This window comes from Pseudophryne corroboree, chromosome 2 (genome assembly GCF_028390025.1).
Source record: "Pseudophryne corroboree isolate aPseCor3 chromosome 2, aPseCor3.hap2, whole genome shotgun sequence".
NCBI lineage: Eukaryota > Metazoa > Chordata > Amphibia > Anura > Myobatrachidae > Pseudophryne > Pseudophryne corroboree.
The window spans coordinates 623,792,982-623,814,521 of record NC_086445.1 but is presented as its reverse complement, the minus strand read 5'-3'; the positions used below and the strand labels follow the sequence as shown (position 1 = coordinate 623,814,521).

Genomic DNA, 21,540 nt, shown 5'->3' with positions numbered 1-21,540 from the left:
CAGTTTGATACTGTGCCCAGAGGAGCTGGGTGCTTTTCAGTGAGCTCTCCTGAGTTTGCTGATAGAAAGTATTTTGTTAGGTTTTTTATTTTCAGGGAGCTCTGCTGGCAACAGACTCCCTGCATCGAGGGACTGAGGGGAGAGAAGCAGCCCTACTCTGAGTGCAGGTCCTGCTTCTTAGGCTACTGGACACCATTAGCTCCAGAGGGATTGGTACGCAGGATCTCACCCTAGCCGTCCGTCCCAGAGCCACGCCGCCGTCCCCCTCGCAAAGCCGGAAGATAGAAGCCGGGTGAGTATGAGAAGAAAAGAAGACTTCAGAGGCGGCAGAAGACTTCATGATCTTCACTGAGGTAACGCACAGCACTGTAGCTGTGCGCCATTCCTCCCACACACCTCACATACTCCGGTCACTGTAAGGGTGCAGGGGGGGGGGCGCGCCCTGGGCAGCAATATAAACCTCTTATTTGGCAAAAGGAGCATATATACAGCTGGACACTGTATATATGCAGGAGCCCCCGCCAATTTTACAGTTTTAGCTGGACAGAAGCCCGCCGTCGAGGGGGCGTGGCTTCTCCCTCAGCACTCACCAGCGCCATGTTTTTCTCCACAGCACCGCTGAGAGGAAGCTCCCCGGACTCTCCCCTGCTTATACAACGGTAGAAGAGTGTTTTAAAGAAGAGGGGCACATAATTCGGCGCAGATAATAACAGCGCTACTGGGTAAACATTAAATTGCTGTGTTTTTTTCCTGGGTCATATAGCGCTGGGGTGTGTGCTGGCATACTCTGTCTCTCCATTGGGCCTTGTGGGGGAATTATCTTCAGATGAGCATTCCCTGAGTGTGTGGTGTCGGTACGTGTGTGTTGACATGTCTGAGGTAAAAGGCTCTCCTAAGGAGGAGATGGAGCAAATGTGTGAGTGGTGTTCCGTCGACAACGCCGACACCTGATTTGATATGTGAAATTAAGTGCTAAGGTAAATTTATTGCACAAAAGATTAGAGTACAGACAGTGAATCTACCCATGTCTGTCCCTATGTCGCAGAGACCTTCAGAGTCTCACAACGCTCACTATCCAAAATAATAGACACTGATATCGACACGGAGTCTGACTCCAGTGTCGACTACGATAATGCAAAGTTACACGCCAAAACTGGCAGAAAAGTATTCAATATATGATTATTGTAATAAAAGATGTTTTGCATATCACTGATGACTCATCTGTCCCTGACACAAGGGTACACATGTTTAAGGGGAAGAAAGCTGAGGTAAATTTCCCTCCTCTCATGAAGAAAGAGTGGGAATCTCCAGACAAGAGACTGCAGATTCCCACAAAGAATTCTCATGGCGTATCCTTTCCCTACTAGGGCCAGGATACGATGGGAATCTTCCACTAGGGTGGACAAAGCTTTGTCATGTTTACCCAAAAGGTAGCGCTGACTTAACAGCTGTCCTCAGGGATCCTGCAGATAGCATGCAGTAAAAGTACTTTGAAGTCCATTTACACACATTCTGGTACACTACTCAGACCGGCGATTGTGTCGGCATGGGTTTATAGCGCTGCAGCAGCGTGGACAGATACCTTATCAGCGGAGATTGAAACCCTAGATAAGGATACCATGTTATTGACCCTAGTGTGTGTGTGTGTATATATATATATAATATATATATATATATATATATAATATAGAGAGAGAGAGACAAACAGTCTCTTCCCACCTGTGGCTCAGGTGTTGTGTAGAGGAGGAAACAGGCGGCACTCCAAGGACTTGTATAACAAACTTGTATTCAAAACATGGTGAAAAAAAACAAAGCAAAACAAAGGTACAGGTATCTTACAACGTTTCAAGGCATGGCAGCCTTTTCATCAGGTAAGTGACCCTGGTGCTGTGAAAGAAAAGAAAAACGAACCAAACTAAACCCAGAAACACTCACCTTTTAAATAGCATGCAGGAGGAAGGCAAGCTGTTCCCGGCGTCTGTGATCAGGACTTCCTGGTGAGTCACGTGAGAGGCAATGTGATGACGTGTGTGTTGCCTAGCAACGTGTCCGTGATTAGACAGGCGCCGGGAAAGCCTGTCAGAGAAATGTAAACAAAGTGATAAGGCATGTGAAATACATGCAGTGAAGCTGTGAACGGAACTTGTGAAAGTGAAAGCAATATAGTGACTGAGAGATAAGTTTAAAAAATGTTTAAAAAGACAATATTCAAAAAGCTGTACAGCAAATAACATGCAGTTTTGTAGTTACCAATAAAGGCACATGTTATATAGGCATATGAGCATATTTTAACTGTATATCCCATGCAGGGAAAAATAAAATTGTAATCTTTAAATTTTGATATTGACTTGGGCACTAAGCCCTGGCTGACGTATGTCACTCAAGAGGTGCAGGAGAACAGGAAAAAGGGGGGGAAGGTGGGAGGGGGGGGGGGGGGGGAGGAGGAAAAGAGAAGGGAGGCAAAAAAAGAAGGGGAGGGGGGAAAGGGTGAGGGGGGGGGAAGGAAAAGAAAGGGGAAAGGGGGGGACAAAAAATATATATATATATAGACAAAATCAGCAACAATAAAGGTTAGAAAAAAAGGGACAACATGGACTACTGTTGTGTAGTAAAACTTATGAGGAGGCTCAGTGGCATATCCCTCATGATAGAAATATGTTCCAAGTGAATTTTTCGTTGAGGCCCTTGGGTGATAATGCATCCAGAAGAAAAATCCATTTTGATTCACATTTGGATAAGGCCCGCTGTCTGTCTCCACCTCTTGGTGCAACCGGGATGTGATCGATGATTTTGTATCGGAGGCTGGACAAAGGGTGGCCACATGATTTAAAGTGGCGGGCCACTGGTTGGTCAATCTGTTTGCCGTCCAGAGATGCTTTTATGGCCGAACGGTGGAGCGCCATTCTGTCACGCAAATTTCTGATGGTTTGTCCCACATATAACATGCCACATGGGCAAATGATTATGTATACAATGAAAGATGTGGTGCAAGTAAGCACGTGACGGATTTTGAATTTTTGGCCTGTGTGCGGATTGGAAAATTCGTGGCCAGTTTCCAAATATTTACAAGTAGTGCAAGATGCACATTTGTAGCACCCTGGTTTTTTCATCTGAATGGTGGGGGTTTTTGAGCGGTTGTTGGGGACAATATTGGTTTTGACCAAGATGTCCCTAATGTTTGGTCCCCTTTTGTAGCTCGGCATCAATGTAGTGTGTTTAAAGCAGGGGAGTTCTTTGTCACCTGAGACAATAGGCCACAAACCTTTTGTGGCTCGTGGAATGATTTTACTGGCCGTAGTGAATTGGGTCACGAAAGGGATACGAGAACCCAGTTGTTTTTTTTGGTACACTATATAGCAGCTGATCTCTCGGGATTTGTAGCACCTCATCTTTTGTCTTGATTAATTCCCGATATTTGTAGCCTCTATCCGCAAATTTGTGAATCATTTGTTCTAGCGTGTTGGCTAGGGAAAACTTGTCGCTGGATATGCGTGCTGCCCTAAGCATTCCTTTTTGTGTGTGTGTGTATATGTGTGTGTGTGTGTGTATGTATGTATGTATATATATATATATATATATATATATATATATATATATATATATATATATATATATATATATATATATTTCAATCATGCCCAAAGAGACATTAGTCTACTGGGTTCTAGAGTCAACGCTATGTCGATTTCTGCTAGACATGTCCTGTGGAACATGCAATGGACAGGTGATGCCGACTAAAAGAGGCATATGGAAGGTTTACCTTACAAGGCTGAGGAATTGTGTGGAGAAGGGCTCTCGGACCTGGTCTCCACAACTATAGCGGGTAATTCTGATCTTTTTCCTTATATTCCCTCACAGCCTAAGAAAGCACGACATTATCAAATGCAGTCCTTTCGGTCGCAGAATAACAACGTACGAGGAGCGTCCTTTCTTACCAGAGGTAAGGGCACAGGGCACAGCTAGTTCCCAGGAACAGAAGTCCTCCCCGGCCTCTACTACATCCACCGCACGACGCTGGAGCTCCGCTAAGGGAGTCCGTCCCAGTGGGAGCACGTCTTCGACTCTTCAGCCACATCTGAGTTCACTCACAGGTGGATCCCGGGGCAATAAAAATTGTTTCTCAGGGTTACAAGCTGGAATTCGAAAGGTGCCTCCTCGCCGGTTTTTCCTTATCGGACCTACCGGCTTCTCCCCCAGAAAGGGAGATAATATTAAATACAATTCACACATTGTATCTCCAACAGGTGGTGCTCAAGGTTCCCCTTCTGCAACAAGGAAGGCGATACGACTCAACCTTGGCTGTAGTCCCGAAACCGTACGGTTCGGTCAGACCTACTTTAAAATTAAAATCTCTGAACCTATACGGGAAAAGGTTCAAATTTAAAGTGGAATCGCCCAGAGCGATCATCGCCAGCCTGGAAGGGGGGGATTTGATGGTGTATCTAGACATAAAGGCTGCATACCTTCATGTTCCCATTTATCCACCCCATCAGGCGTACCTGACAATTGCGGTACAGGATTGTCATTACCAATTTCAGGGTAATTGGTGGAAATAATGGTGCTCCTATGCAAGCAAGGAGTCACAGTTATCCCATACTTGGACGATCTAATAAGCGCGAGATCAAAAGAGTAGTTGCTGAACAGCGTGTCACTTTCACTGAAGGTGTCACAGTAACACTGCTGGATTCTCAATTGCCCGAGGTCACAGTTGGTTCCTATAACCCGTCTGCCCTTCTTGGGTATGATTCTGGATACAGACCAGAAATGGGTTTACCTTAAGATAGAGAAGGCCCAGGAACTCATGACTCTAGTCAGGGACCTATTGAAACTAAGACAGGTGTCAGTGCATCACTGCACTCGAGTCCTGGGAAAAACATTCCCTTCGGCAGGTTCCATGAGAGGACTTCAGATGGGACCTACTGGACAAGTGGTCCGGGTCACATCTACAGATTCATCAGTTGATCACCCTATCCCCCAGGGCCAGTGTATCTCTCCTGTGGTGGCTGCAGAGTGCTCACCTTCTAGAGGGCCGCAGATTCGGCTTTCAGGACTGGATCCTGGTGACCACGGACGCGAGCCTCCGAGGCTGGGGAGCAGCCACACAGGGAAAAAATGTCCAAGGTCTTTGGTCAAGTCAAGAGACTTGTCTTCACATCAACATATTGGAATGAAGGGCCATATAAAACGCCCTACGTGAAGCGGAGACCTTTCTTCGCGACCAACCGGTTCAGATCCAGTCAGACAACGTCACCGCAGTAGCTCATGTAAACCGCCAAGGCGGCACAAGGAGCAGAGTGGCGATGGCGGAAGCCACCAGAATTCTTCGCTGGGCGGAGAATCATGTATGAGCACTGTCAACAGTGTTTATTCCGGAAGTGAATAACTGGGAAGCAGACTTCCTCACCAGACATACGTCCTGGAGAGTGGAGACTTCATCAGGAAGTCTTCGCACAGATTGCAGTTCGGTGGGGACTGCCACAGATAGACATGATGGCGTCCTGCCTCAACAAAAAGCTGCAGAGTTATTGCGCCTGGTCAAGAGACCCTCAGGCAGTAGCGGTAGACGCCCTAGTGACACTGTGGGTGTTCCAGTCAGTCTGTGTTTCCTCCTCTTCCTCTCATACCCAAGGGTTGAGAATAATAAGAAAAAGGAGGAGTGAGAACAATCCTCATTGTTCCAGATTGGCCACGAAGGATCTGGTATCCGGATCTGCAGGAAATGGTTACAGAAGATCCGTGGCCTCTTCCTCTAAGGCAGGACCTGTTGCAACAGGGCCCATGTCTGTTCCAAGACTTACCGCGGCTGCGTTTGAGGGCATGGCGGTTGAACGCCGGATCTTAGCGGAAAAAGGCATTACGGATGAGGTCATTCCTACGCTGATAAAGGCTAGGAAGGACGTGACATCTAAACATTATCACCGTATATGGCGAAAATATGTTTCTTGGGTGAGGCCAGGAATGCTCCTACGGAAGAATTCCATCTGGGCCGTTTCCTTCACTTCCTACAAACTGGAGTGAATTTGGGCCTAAAACTTAGGCTCCATTAAGGTTCAGATTTCGGCCCTATCCATTTTCTTTCAAAAAGAATTTGGCTTCTCTCCCAGAAGTTCAGACTTTTGTGAAGGGAGTGCTGCATTTTCAGCCTCCTTTTGTACCTCTGGTGGAGCCCTGGGACCTTAACGTGGTGTTAAGTTTCCTTAAGTCACACTAGTTTGAACCACCTAAAACGGTAGAGTTAAAATATCTCACTTGGAAGGTGGTCATGTTATTAGCCTTGGCTTCGGCTAGGCAAGTGTTGGAATTGGCGGCTTTGTCTCATAAAAGCCCCTATCTGGTTTTCCATGTCGATAGAGCAGAGTTGCGGACACGTCCTCAATTCCTGCCTAAGGTGGTATCATCCTTTCATATGAACCAGCCTATTGTGGTGCCTGTGGCTACGCGTGACTTGGAGGACTCCAAGTCCCTGGATGTAGTCAGGGCTTTGAAAATTTATGTAGCCAGAACGGCTAGAGTCAGAAAAACAGAATCGCTGTTTGTCCTGTATGCTGCCAACAAGCTTGGCGCTCCTGCTTCAAAGCAGACTATTGCCCGCTGGATTTGTAACACCATTCAGCAGGCTCATTCTACGGCTGGATTGCCGTTGCCTAAATCGGTTAGGGCCCATTCCACTAGGAAGGTGGGCTCTTCTTGAGCGGCTGCCCGAGGGGTCTCGGCATTACAGTTGTGCCGAGCTGCTACTTGGTCAGGTTCAAACACTTTTTTGCTAAGTTCTACAAGTTTGATACCCTGGCTGAGGAGGACCTCTTGTTTGCTCAATCGGTGCTGCAGAGTCATCCGCACTCTCCCGCCCGTTTGGGAGCTTTGGTATAATCCCCATGGTCCTTACGGAGTCACCAGCATCTTCTAGGACGTTAGAGAAAATAAGATTTTAAACCTACTGGTAAATCTTTTTCTCGTAGTCCGTAGAGGATGCTGGGCGCCCGTCCCAAGTGCGGACTACTTCTGCAATACTTGTATATAGTTATTGCTTCAATAAGGGTTATGTTATAGTTGCATCGGTCCTGAACTGATGATATGTTGGTTTCATACTGTTGACTGGGTAGTTATCACAAGTTATACGGTGTGATTGGTGTGGCTGGTATGAATCTTGCCCTTGGATTAACAATATCCTTTCCTCATACTGTCCGTCTCCTCTGGGCACAGTTTCTCTAACTGAGGTCTGGAGGAGGGACATAGAGGGAGGAGCCAGTGCACACCCAGGTCTAAAGACTTTCTTAAAGTGCCCATGTCTCCTGCGGAGCCCGTCTATCCCCGTGGTCCTTACGGAGTCCCCGGCATCCTCTACGGACTACGAGAAAAGATTTACCGGTAGGTTTAAAATCTTATTTTTCCTAGAGAATATACAGTAGAACCTGTTTTTTTTTTATCCACTGAGTGTAAAGGAGGGAAGGCTTGATGAATTCAGAGGACAATTAACATTTCAAGGTCTTTTTGATTTCTGTTTCTTTACAGGCCTAGCATGTCGGGGTTGCATTTGGTCAAGCAAGGTCGGGAACGGAAAAAAATAGACTTGCAGAGAGATTTTACTGTGGCTTCACCAGCAGAATTTGTCACCCGTTTTGGAGGGAATAAAGTTATAGAAAAGGTATACTTTACTCCAACATATTCACATATTAAAAATGTTTCTACCAACGAGCAATCTGTGTATATAGGACCTTATTCAGTAAGTATTGCAGATTCTGCTTTTTAGCAGAATCTGCATTACTTGCAATTGTGTGCTGAGGCCGCCCATTGCAGGGCAAGGCTGCCCTGCGTGCAACCCGCCACCCACCCACTGCGGTCATGCTGTAATTGCGATCGCGCTGCAGTGGTCCCAGAAATTGTGGATGTCTCCTGCTGGCGCAGCCTGGCTGCGATGGTAGGAGTTCCTCCGCCATTTTCTTGATCGGAGTGGCTGCATGTGACGCAGCCGCCCCTAAAATGCAGCTGACTCACCTGCTGTATTCCTGCCGCCACTCCGAAAACGCTCGGACGCTGCCTCATGAACTACTCTGCCTTCGCAGTTTAAAGCGATCCAGTCGCATGAACTGCTCACGCAGGAAGGGACCTGCGCGTAATGCACCTTTCTCCAAAATTGCGGATCGTGATGCAACTTGAATAAGGCCCCGTAGTATGAAATATGTTGCACGCTGCCTCTCCTGCCTACTGATTACCTCCTACCTCCAAGATATTTCACGTGCTGCCCCTATCTCTGTGGAATTCTCTACCCCTCCCTATTGGAGACTCCACCTTTCTACAAAACTTAAAACGTGTTCTCAAGACCAATTTCTTCACCAAACCCAGCCAACTCTCATCGTAACCCTCTGTTCCACTTTCACTGTCTACCCCATATGTGTCACCCCTGTCTGCCCCTCCCCTTTAGCAGGGCCCTCTTCCCTAAGTAAGCTCTCAAGCAGGGCCCTCTTCCCTAATGTGTATTTCCTTCTTTTACAGAAACCATCTCCTACTCCATACTCCCTTTGGTGGCACCAGATCCCTCGGTTCTCTGCCATCCTTACACTTATTTCAGTGTCGTTTGCTGATGCAGCTATGTTTATATACCCTGTACTTGTCCTATAATGTCTTGAACTGTAAATCACTGTTTTCTTGTTTTGCTTATTTGTTTATGTACTTTGTAACTGGGTGCTGCGGATCCCTTGTGGCGCCATATAAATAAAGGAGGAGGAGGAGGATGATGATGATATCAAATTTGATATAATCCTTAAATAAAGGGATGTAATTTACCTGTCTGGTAAACGGGAAGATTCAGCACTTGTAGACAGCAGATGAAAAAAGTTCCATTTATTTAGAAAAGTGCAACATCAGTATACAGCTCAATGTATGTATCATTCATGTAGATTTTCAACAAAGACATGAGTGAAAGGGACGTTCAGCTTTTTACTGATGCTGCCTTTTTTTTTTTTTTTCCCATCTGATTATATAGTTGCAAAATATAATTGTTTGACAACAAAAGTAATGTAATCCTTCTCACTTTCTCTACGTTTTAGCATCCCTTGAGAGTCTGTTCTTGGCTCCCTTCTCTTCTCCCTGTATACCTCCTCTGCACCTTTTGGCCCTAAATATACTCTTTGCACCGATGACACCCCAACTGACTTTCTCTACCTCCATCCTATTGCACATTACCAACTGCCTGTCTGCTATCTTCTCTTGGATGTCCCAGTGCAACTTAAAGTTATAATGACAGACCCAGGGCCGTAACTAGGTGTGTGCGGAGGGGGCACCGCCCATAATGCTGCAGGATATGCACTGTTGGCAGCACTTGTCAATTATTTGTTTTAATTACTTTCACTTGAAGCTTTCCGTCATTTTTGAAGACCAGCATTTCCTAACCGCCCCTGTCTCCTACCCTGACCCCTTCTGTCGTTGATACCTATACAACATTCAACATTCAAAACTTGAGATTTCTTTGTTATTCAGTCACACTGTCCTTAATTACATTTCAATATTCTGACTGCTCAAATTCGAACCTATCACCTGTGGCATTGCAGTCAGACACTCTATTCATTGAGCTATCCGCCCTTTATAGAAAGCTAGATCATTCTATGCTAGAGAATTGTAACTATTTGAAGCTTACCTTGTACTTTGTGAAAAAAAAATATCAGCATTGCGACTGAGGAGATCGAGATCTATGTAGTGTTTGGCTGCAAGAGATTAGATGTGTGGCTGCTGATTATTTTTTTTTTTTGCAAAGTACCAGTAGCTTCATATAGTTCTCATAGTTTTTGTGCAGGATGAAATAGCTCAATGAGTAGGGTGTTGATTAAAATTCAACAGGTTATAGGTTTGAATCCTGGGTATGGCAGTATGTTGAAATGTGCTGCTTAATAAAATATTTTCTCTAACATCCTAGTGGATACTGGGGAACTGTACTTCAGTACTGTGGGGTATAGATCGGGACCACTGGAGCCTGGCACTTTAAAACCTTTAGTGTGTTTTATGTGTGTGCTGGCTCCTCCCTCTTGGCAACCAGTCTACCTGCTTTGTGGGACTTAGAGGGGGGAACCGAACCAACCTCCTGAGGGTTAATGGTTCATAATCCCTGCTGACCGGACACTGAGCTCCTGAGGCGCTGTTTCACACACCGCACTGTGTGTGCACACACCAGCAGCAAGCCCGCACCCTCTAACAGATACCAAACAGACGCAGGTACGGTGAGTGTTAACACCGGGGTCCCGGTTAGTGGGTACCCAATGCAGTTGGCGGCATGTCAAGTGGCGGTCACGGGCCATGAGCTGTGCTGCCCGCCACAGACCACACTGGCTTGGAGGAGTTTGTAACTCCACAGGGTGCTCATCTGACATATGTTATTTTACTATGTTTAACATGTATACAGCCAGTATAATTTAATATGGACCGTGCGCCGTTACAGGGGTGGGGCTTCCTGGAGAGAGGGACCAGAGGCGGGAAAGGCGCCATTTCCTGCTGCTGCAGATCACAAGGCTGCATGCAAGCTGCTCCTCCATGGACCCAGGCTGTTCAAACTCTGTACTGGTTCCAGGGGGGGAGAGAATCGGCGGTGGTGCGCACACACATAAACGCTCACTGCCATAGTGGGTAGTGTAATCCTTATATACAATTATACACAACACTGCTATGTTTGTGTGCTGGTCTCCTTTATCTGTGTCACTCCAGGGCCTCTTTAGGGTCTGTGTGGAGGTGTTCAGTGGCTTTAACTGTATTGTCACTGTAAAATCATATCTGCTGACAAAGTTATATGTACTGCTCGTAATTCTACCCCTTCTTCTGAGGGGTCCCTCATGTGTGAACATTGTTCATTATCCCCAAGGGAAAGCAGTTCTCAGGCACCTGATTGGTTAGATGCTTTTAAGAGCATGATTCATAATGTTAATTCAGAACTGGCTACAGCTAGGAAGGAGAGACGGGTGTTAAGACAGTCTGTTGATTGTATGGCTAAAGCTGCAGATAACAGAAAGGCTTCTCAGCCCCTTCTGTTGGTTTCTCATAAACGCTCACTGCCACAGGTGCTCCATTCTGATTCTGAACGCCCTGATGGGGATGACACTGATGATATGGAGGAGGACAGCTCTCTGTCACCTAGGGTGGGGGTCCTCATTTATGCTGTGAGGGAGGTTCTTAATATATCTGATCCAGAGGCAGAACCATATGGGGAATTGTACTTTAATGTAAAACCAAAATCCTCAGCCACTTTTCCTGTATTAAAGGAATTAAACTCCCTGACCAGGGAGGCATGGGTAAACCCTGACAAAAAATTCTAAACTCCTCAGATATTATCTTTTTACACTCCCAGCTGATGACAAGAAGGTATGGGAACCCCCCCCCCCCCCCCCCCCCCCCGATCAGTCGATACGTCTGTGTTCAGAGTGTCTAGAAGATTGGTACTGCTGGTACCGGGGGCGATATCGCTGAAAGATCCAGCTGACTGTAAAATTGAGACCACTCTCAAAGCAATACATATGGCAGCGGGTGTAATAATAATAATAATAATAATTTTATTTATATAGCGCTCTTTCTCCAACAGGACTCGAGGCGCTTTACAGATATCAAAAACAATGCACATGACACAGGGGATTTGAGTAATACAACAATAGACAAGCAACACAGACATAAAAGAAAACCTTAAGCACACAGAAAGCATAATGCAGGATTGGTGTAGGCATTTTGGGTAATAACTTCCAAGGGTTGTGTATTCCACCCTCACAAGGTACCAGGTGCAGCAGCCATCTTGGGCGCTCAGCGTAGGATTACCCAGGGTGGAATAGTCCACCCCTAGAAGAGATGACACAAAATGGGAGTGATTTCAGAGTCCTACAGTTCAGAGTAGTGTTCCATCAAAACCATGAGGCCTATGTATTTTTCATCCCATTCACTAGTGTACCATATGGGGCAGGCATGTTGGGCGCACTTTGAAGGTTACACTGTGGGAGGTGAGCCATAAAAGGGCCAAGTTCATATATGGGAAGACTGATGCTTATGTAGTAGTATGATGTACCCTGCATGTAGGGCACAATGGAAAGGTGTGCAATCAGTGGAGGTAAACATTACAGGAAAAACACATGGTGGGGTGGAAGCGAGCAATGAAGAGAAAAAAAAAAAGACACAATAGCAGGTAACTAGTGGCAGAAGTAGGATTGGGATAACATTATTTTGATCAGATCTTAGTACGGGTGGGTAGGAGAATGTGGGGGGCATACTCAGAAGCAGTGGGGATGTCACTGCTGAGCCTGGTCCTGGTGCTGTGCCCCCACAGTTCCCTGTTCATCTTGTAGCACAACGTCCCACGATAGTTTGTGGATTTCAAGGGTAGTGGTCATGTGGTCTGATAATGTTATTAATGGATTTGACTCTGCCCCAGGATGAGGTTATTACACTACTGCAACATATACAAGATGCTGCAAACTTTATGAGCGTTGTGTCAGATAAATGGCCATACAACTGCTATGACTATGGTGGTGTCGGCCCGCAGAGCTCTATGGTTACGTTAATGGTCAGTGGATGCTGATTCCAAAAAGGGGGTGGAAAATCTTCCCTTTACAGGTGATGCCTTGTTTAGTGACGAATTAAATAAATGGATTTCTCAGGCAACTGTGGGTAAGTCTACCTATTGGCCATCGGCTGCGCCAACTGCTAGGCGCCCTTACTCTGGACTTTCCGACTTTCTGGTAGGTGCTCGCATTCAACACTAAGTCCTGCTGGGATCCTTGGGTGAGGGACCTAATTTCTCACGGATTCTGGCTGGAATTTCAAGCACTTCCTCCTCACAGATTTTTCAGGTCAAGCTTGCCAGTTTTACCCGAAGCAAAAGTTACCTTGCAAGAAGCCATTCAGGGAGTTGTTGTTCCAGTACCTCGTCCATTACACAACAGGCTGTTTTACTCCAGTCTCTTTTTCGTGCCAAAGCCAGACAGTTTGATGCAGCCCATCTTAAATCTGAAGGTGTTGAACCCTTATCTGCTGGTATTCAAATTCAAGATGGATTCTCTTCGGGCAGTGGTGTCCAGTCTGGAGGAAGGGGAATTTCTAGTGTCCCTAGATGTCAAGGATGCTTACCTACACATCCCTATGTGGCCTCCTCATCAAGCTTACCTCAGGTTCACCACCTTGGACAACCAGTTCCAGGCTTTACCCTTTGGTCTCTCCACAGCACCACGGGTCTTCACAAAGGTCAAGGCGGAGATGATGCTACAACTGCGCAAGATGGGTGTCAACATTGTCTCCTACTTGGATGATATCCAAAGCATCAACCTGACAACTCGTCTGCTGACAGATGATCGATAGATCCTGCATTTTCAACCATCCCAGCGTCTTCAGTTTCTGGGGATGATCTTGGATACGGTGTTTCTCCCTATAGACAAGGCTTTATCTCTCTAAGCTATGGTACGCTTAGTGCTCAGACTCCGCAAGGTCTCAATACATCTTTGCATATGCTTGCTGGGCAAGATGGTGGCCGCATACGAGGCAGTCCTATACGGCAGGTTTCATGCTCAACCTTTTTAGCTGGATTTGCTGGACAAGTGGTCAGGGTCTCACCTGCACATGCATCAGGTGGTGACCCTGTCTCCGAAAGCATGGATTTCTCTGTTGTGGCGGCGACGACAAGTCCCTTACCTGGTAGAAGGCCAGAGTTTCCAGTACCCAGTCGTGGATTCTACTGACAACGGATGCCAGCCTCCGGGGTTGGGGAGGCTGTGACTCAAGAGACCCAGTTCCAAGGACGGTGGTAGAGTCAGGAATCTGCACTACCAATCAATGTCCTGGACCTCGGGTGATATACAATGCCCTTCTTCAAGCTTCCTACCTTTTCCAGGATCAAGCCATCCAAGTTCAGTCGGACAACGCCACGGCGGTGGCGTACATAAACAGACAGGGAGGAACAAGAAGCAGAGCAGCGATGCGAGAAGTGTCAAAGATACTCCTCTGGGCGGAGGCCAATGCAAGGGCCATCTCGGCCATATTCATTCCAGGAGTGGACAACTGGGAAGTGGACTGTCTCAGCAGGCACGACCTCCATCCAGGGGAATGGGACCTTCTTCCTCAAGTGTTTTCAACAATTGGTTCACTGGTGGGGGTGTCCACAGATAGACCTGATAGCTTCTTGTCTCAACAACAAGAAGTTACCCTGTTACTGTTCCAGAACAAGGGATCCACAAGCTGTGGCAGTGGACGTGCTGACAGCCCCATGGCCATACCAGTTTGTTTACCTGTTCCCTCCAATCCCACTCATTCCAAAAGTTCTAAAAAGACTCAAAAGGGAAAGCATTCAAGCAATTATAATTGCCCAGGATTGGCCTCGAAGGGGCTGGTACACAGACCTCCTGACCAGGTCTTTGGAGGAACCCTGGCCTCTGCCGTTTCTAAAGGATCTTCAGTAAGGACCATTCGTCTATCCAGACTTACAGCGGCTACGTTTGACGGCTTGGAAGTTGAGAGGGAGATTCTAGCCAGAAAGGGTCTCCCAAGGCTATTTCCACTATGGTACAGGCCCGGAAGGTGGCTACATCAAAACACTACAACCGTATCTCTAACAAATATGTTTCTTGATGTGAGGGAAGAAAAGTTTCTCCTGTGGAATTTTTTTTGCTATTCCTGCAAGCAGGTGTGGATATGGGCCTACGGTTGGGCTCCATCAAAGTACAGATTTCGGCTCTCTATTTTCTTCCAGAAGCAAGTTGCGTTATTGCCGGTGGTGCAGACTTTCTTGAAAGGAGTTCTTCATATGCAGCCACCGTTTGTCCCTCCCACTGCTCCGTGGGATCTAAATGTGGCTTTGTCTTTTCTTCAATCGGACTCGTTTGAACCTTTTACAGACGGTAGAATTGACATTTCTCACTTGGAAGACTGTAATCTTGCTGGCGTTGACATCTGCAAGACGGGTTTCTGAATTGGGGGCGTTGTCCTGTAAGAGCCCGTACTTGATTTTTCATGACAATAGGACTGAGCTCGGGACCCGACATAATCAGCCGATTTTTGTGGTTCTGGTATTGGCTGATGTTTCTGTGGGCCCAGAGTCCTTGGATGTGGTGAGGGCTCTGAGGATTTATGTCAAAAGGATGGCTCGTCTTCGGAAATCTGACTCGCTGTTTGTCTTTTATGATGCCACCAAGATTGGTAGGCTGGCTTCTAAGCAATCTATTGCTCGTTGGCTCAGGTTAACTATTCAACAGGCCTATACTTCGGTGGCTCTGCCTTTGCCAACGTCTATTCAGGCCCGCTCAACAAGGTCGGTGGGTTTTTCTTGGGCGACTGCCCGGTGTGTTTCGGCTTTACAGTTGTGCCGAGTGGCTATTTGGTTTGGTTGAACACGTCCTTGAAGTTCTACAGGTTCAACACCTTGGCCAAGGATTACCTTCAGTTTGGTCAGGCAGTTTTACAGGGGTCTCGGCACTCTACCACCCATTTTGGGAGCTTTGGGACTTCCCCCACGGTACTAAAGTATAGTTCCCCCAGTATCCACTAGGACGTAAGAGAAAATAAGAATTTAATACCTACCGGTAATTATTTTTTCTCGAAGTCCGTAGTGGATACTGGGCGCCCGCCTCAGTGCTTCGTATCCTGTTTACTTGATGCGAGTGTTGGTGGAGTTGCAGTTTGCGGCCCCTTTGCTATGTGGGATTAGCTTTGCTGTCCTTGTTATGCTGGTTGTCACTATCCACTGTTCGGTTAGCGCTTCTGTTTCGTTGGATTGAGTGTTCGCTTGTTGCCTCACCGCTATTGTTTGTTTCTTCTCTCCATGGTATGTCCGTCTCCTCGGGCACAGTTTTCCTAGACTGAGTCTGGTAGGAAGGGCATAGAGGGAGGAGCCAGCACACATACACACAATAAATGTTTTAAAGTGCCAGGCTCCAGTGGACCTGTTCTATACCTTCACGGTACTAAAGTACAGTTCCCCAGTATCCACTACGGACTACGAGAAAAGGAATTATCGGTAGGTATTAAAATTATTATTATTATTATTATTATTATTATTATTATTATTATTATTATTATTATTATTATTATTATTATTATTATTATTATTATCAAAACTGAATAACAACGAGCTCTCAAGTGAAGTGCACAAATGTGGTATAAAGAGGACTTGTGTCCAAATCCATTTTCTTGCAGTGGTCTATGAATGTGTGTAATGTGGGAAGGAGCATCATAGCATGGGCTTTCTCTTGAACCAATTTTGTCATGCGCCTTATGTCCCTATTGAAAAAAATGGGGGGGGGGGGGGAATTCTCTCTCTGGCACAGTGCACCAAAAAGTCTAATTACAGCTCTACAAAGACCAACTGTTTTCTCCACTTCCAGGGTCCCTCGATATCTCCCTCTCCAATATTGCCCTCTCTTCTGTTCTCCATGTCTGCTGCCTCCGTATTATCCTTGACTCTGTTTACTTCTTCATTCCACAAATTCAGGTCTGCTTTAATTTGGTGCTGGCAAGGAGAGGGCACCATTTTAAAGGGGCTGTTTTTAAGTAGCCTCTATTTTGTTATATATTTTTTTTTCTCTTGCGTCCTAGAGGATGCTGGGGACTCCAAAAGGACCATGGGGTATAGACTGGATCCGTAGGATCTTGGGCACACTAAAAAGACTTAAAACTGGGTGTAAACTGGCTCCTCCCTCTATGCCCCTCCTCCAGACCTCAGTTAGACTTTGTGCCCAGGAGTGACTGGATGCACACTAGGGGAGCTCTACTGAGTTTCTCTAGAAAAAGACTTTTGTTAGGTTTTTTATTTTCAGGGAGCCCTGCTGGCTACAGGCTCCCTGCAGCGTGGGAGTGAGGAGAGAAACAGGACCTACTTCTGTGAGTTTCAAGGCTCTGCTTCTCGGCTACTGGACACCATTAGCTCCAGAGGGTTCGATCACTTGGTGCGCCTAGCTGCTTGTTCCCGGAGCCACGCCGTCACCCCCTCACAGAAGCCAGAAGGCAGAAGTCGGGTGAGTATGAAGATCAGAAGACTTCAGGACGGCAGAAGACTTCAGTGACAGAAGGTAAAGCACAGCGGTAACGCTGTGATCCATGCTCCCACACACATATCACCAACGGGGGGGGGGGGGGGGGGGGCGCCCTGGGAGGCATGTTACTGAAGTTTTGTAAGGGCGGCATATGATTGTGGGTGCCAAGGCACCTTTTACAGACCCCCCGCCGGCATTTTACATGAGTTTGAATTTGGCGGGCCGAAGCCGCCGGGAAGGGGGCGGAGCTTCGGTCCGCGGCTCGCACACGCCATTTTCTCCCTGCACCAGACGAAGGGAGAGACGCTGCCGAGACCTCCACGCTGATTTCAAGTAAAGGGGGCATCTCCAGAGGGGAGCCATAGTGGGGTACCAGTCTTTTTGATAATAAGGCAGCGCTGGGTACATATATTCGTGTACCAATATACAGGCGCTGGGGTGTGAGCTGGCATACTCCCTCTGTCTCCTCTTCTGGGCTGCATTGTGGGCCTGTAACCTTGCTGTGACGGTTCTGTGTGTGTTGTGTGTCGGTACTACGTGTCGACATGTCGGAGCCTGAATGTTATTCAACAGAGGAGGTTATGGGAGGTGGGGATGCGGGGCTAGATGTAGCACTGTAGACGCAGCAGACTCCTGATTTACTAGCACTCCTTAATACAATAAATTCCAATGTAGCTTCTTAATCTAAGAGGTTAGATAAGTCTGAGTCACAGACGCAGGTGTGGAAAAAGTCCATGGAGGAGGCTTTATCTCAGGTACAGACCCCATCCGGGTCCCATAAGAGGCCTTTTACTCAGGTGGGGGATACGGATACAGACACGGACTCTGATTCCGAGGTCGATTTCACTGAGGCTGCGTTACATCCACGATTAGTTAAGAGTATTCAGTACATGATTGTGGCTATAAAGGATGTTTTGCAAATTTCTGATGAACCTGCGGTACAGGGAACAAGGATTTGCTTGTTCGAGGGAAAGAAACCTGAGGTGAAGTTTCCCCCCTCTCATGAAATGAATACTCTTTGTGAAAAGGCTTGGGAGACGCCGGATAAGAAATGGCAGATTCCCAAGAGGATTTATATGGCGTGTCCTTTCCCCTCTGATGACAGGGAAAAATGGGAGACCTCTCCAACTGTTGATAAAGCTCTATCCTGTTTGTCTAAGAAGGTGGCGCTTCCGTCTCCTGACATGGCAGCTCTCAAGGATCCGGCGGATCGCAAGTTGGAGACGTGTCTGAAGTCCATTTTCGCTAATACGGGTGCATTGCTCAGACCTGCTGTGGCGTCGGTATGGGTGAGTAGTGCTATTGCTAAATGGGCTGAGAATTTAGCTAGTGACATGGATACTCTTGATAAAGATAATGTCCTTCTAACGCTCGGTTATATTAAGGACGCTGCGGATTACCTAAAGGACGCGGCAAGGGACGTCTGTCTCTTGGGATCAAGGACCAATGTCATGTCGATATCTGCCAGGAGGGCCTTGTGGATCCATCAATGGAATACTGATGCCGACTCCAAGAGGTCTATGGAAGCTCTACCCTTTAAAGGTACTGTCTTGTTTGGGGACGGCCTGGCGGACCTAGTCTCGACCGCGACTGCGGGTAAGTCCTCTTTTCTTCCTTATGTTCCCACACAACAGAAAAAGGCACCACATCAACAAATGCAGTACTTTCGTCACAATAAATACAGGCGTGGGAAAGGTTCGTCTTTCCTCACCTCAAAGGGTAGAGGACGGTGAAGAAAACTTCCTGCAGCCTCAGGCGCACAGGACCAGAAGTCCTCCCCGACTGCTACCAAGTCCACCGCATGACACTGGGGCTTCCCTGGGGGAGTCCGGACCGGTGGGGGGCTGTCTTCAGGTATTCAGCCAGGTCTGGATTCAATCAGACCTGGATCCTCGGGTGTTAGAAATCGTGTCTCAAGGATACAAACTGGAGTTTCAGGAGATGCTTCCTCACTGGTTCTTCATTTCGGAATTACCAGTGGTTCTTCCGGACAGGGAGGTGGTCCGGGCGGCGATTCAAAAAATTGTGTCTACAGAAGGTCATTGTTCCCGTCCCAGCGGCGGTAGGGGTCCTACTCGAATCTCTTTGTGGTACCGAAACCGGACGGTTCGGTCAGACCAATTTTAAATCTAAAATCCCTCAATCCATACTTGAAAGTCTTCAAGTTCAAGATGGAATCCCTTCGAGCGGTGATTGCCAGCCTGGAGGGGGGGGGGGGGATTTTATGGCGTCAGTCGACATAAAGGATGCCTACTTACATGTGCCGATATATCCTCCACATCAGGCTTTCCTCAGGTTTGCGATACAGGATTCTCATTACCAATTTCAGACGTTGCCGTTTGGGCTTTCCACGGCTCCGAGGATTTTCACCAAGGTCATGGCAGAAATTATGGTTCTTCTTCGCAAACAAGGGGTTTCAATTATCCCGTACTTGGACGATCTCCTGATAAAGACGAGGTCCAAGGAACGGTTGCTGAGAAGTGTAGAGTTGTCACTATTGGTTCTGCGACAGCACGGTTGGGTGCTCAATTTGCCGAAATCCCAGTTGATTCCGACCACTCTGCTTCCTTTTCTGGGCATGATTCTGGACACGGAGTTACAGAAGGTATTCCTTCCAGAAGAAAAGGCTCGGGAACTGCAGACGATGGTCAGAGAACTTCTGAAGCCGACGAGTGTGTCGATCCATTATTGTACTCTGGTTCTGGGGAAGATGGTTGCAGGGTACGAAGCCATTCCATTTGGCAGATTTCACTCCCGTGTTTCAGTGGGACTTGCTGAGCAAATGGTCCGGATCTCATCTACACATTCACCGGAAGATAAGTCGATCTCCCAGAGCCAGAGTTTCTCTCCTGTGGTGGCTACAAGCTCATCACCTCCTGGGGGGACGCCGATTCGGTATCCAGGATTGGGTACTTCTGACGACAGATGCAAGTCTCCGGGGCTGGGGCGCAGTCACCCAAGGAAGAAATTTCCAGGGAAAATGGTCGCTCCAGGAAGCCTGTCTCCACATAAATATTCTCGAGTTAAGAGCCATTTACAACGGCCTGCTCCAAGCAAGAAGTCTTCTTCAGGATCGACCAGTCCTGGTACAGTCAGACAACATCACAGCGGTGGCCCATATAAACCGGCAAGGCGGAACGAGGAGCAGAGCGGCAATGGCGGAGGCCACAAAGATCCTTCGCTGGGCGGAACAACACGTCAGCGCACTGTCAGCAGTTTTCCTACCGGGGGTGGACAACTGGGAAGCGGATTTCCTCAGCAGACACGACCTCCATCCGGGAGAGTGGGCTCTGCACCAAGAGGTATTTGCAGAAGTGACAAGACGCTGGGGAATTCCGTTGATAGACATGATGGCGTCTCGGCTCAACAAGAAGCTCCCGAGGTATTGTTCCAGGTCAAGGGACCCACAAGCCACTGCAGTGGACGCCCTGGTGTCTCCGTGGGTCTTTCAGTCGGTGTATGTGTTCCCTCCACTTCCTCTCATTCCAAAGGTGCTGGGGATCATTCGTCGAGCAAGGGTTCAGGCGATTCTCTTCGTTCCAGATTGGCCAAGAAGGGCCTGGTACCCGGATCTTCAGGACTTGCTGGTTGAAGATCCTTGGCCGCTTCCTCTAAGAGAGGATCTGTTGTTGCAGGGTCCATGCGTGTTTCCAGACTTACCGCGGCTGTGTTTGACGGCATGGAGGTTGAGCGCCAGATCTTAGCTCGTAAGGGTATTCCCAGGGAAGTCATTCCAACTCTCATTAAGGCTAGGAAAGAGGTTACAGCGAAACACTATCACCGTATCTGGAGGAAGTATGTTTCCTGGTGTGAGCTTAAAAAGGCTCCTGCAGAGGATTTTCACTTGGGTCGTTTTCTCCACTTTTTACAGGCGGGTGTAGATGCAGGCCTGAAATTGGGTTCCATCAAAGTGCAAATTTCGGCTTTGTCTATTTTCTTTCAAAAAGAGTTAGCTGCCCTCCCAGAGGTTCAGACCTTTGTGAAGGGTGTAATGCATATCAATCCGCCGTTTGTACCTCCTGTAGCTCCATGGGACCTCGATGTCGTCTTACGGTTTCTCATGTCGTCCTGGTTTGAACCTTTGCGTAAGGTTGAGTGGAAATTTCTCACTTGGAAGGTCGTTATGCTTTTGGCGCTGGCATCTGCCAGGCGAGTGTCTGAATTGGCAGCTTTATCTCATAAGAGCCCGTACTTGATTTTTCATTCGGATAGGGCGGAATTGAGGACTCGTCAACAATTTCTACCGAAGGTGGTTTCTTCATTTCACATTAACCAACCTATTGTGGTTCCGGTAGCTACGGAAGAGGTGGCGATTCCAAAATCTCTGGATGTTGTAAGAGTGTTAAAAGTATATCTTTCTAGGACAGCTGTTACTAGGAAAACTGAAGCGTTGTTTGTTTTGTATACGGCCAACAAGATTGGTCATCCCGCTTCAAATCAGACTATTGCACGCTGGATTTGTAGTACGATCCAGCAGGCTCATTTTTCTGTAGGACTGCCGGTGCCGAAATCGGTTAAAGCCCATTCTCCCAGGAAAGTGGGCTCATCTTGGGCGGCTGCC

At 47.4% G+C, this 21,540-nt stretch overlaps 1 protein-coding gene across 1 annotated transcript in view; it reads left to right on the top strand.

Moving 5' to 3' along the window:
• ACACA (acetyl-CoA carboxylase alpha) overlaps positions 1–21,540 on the top strand; it is an 848,870-nt gene that overhangs the window by 20,109 nt on the left and 807,221 nt on the right. Inside the window, exon 3 of the mRNA XM_063951842.1 lies at positions 7,513–7,723. Coding sequence (XP_063807912.1) covers positions 7,513–7,723 — 211 coding nt within the window. The remainder of the gene's footprint in view (positions 1–7,512; positions 7,724–21,540) is intronic.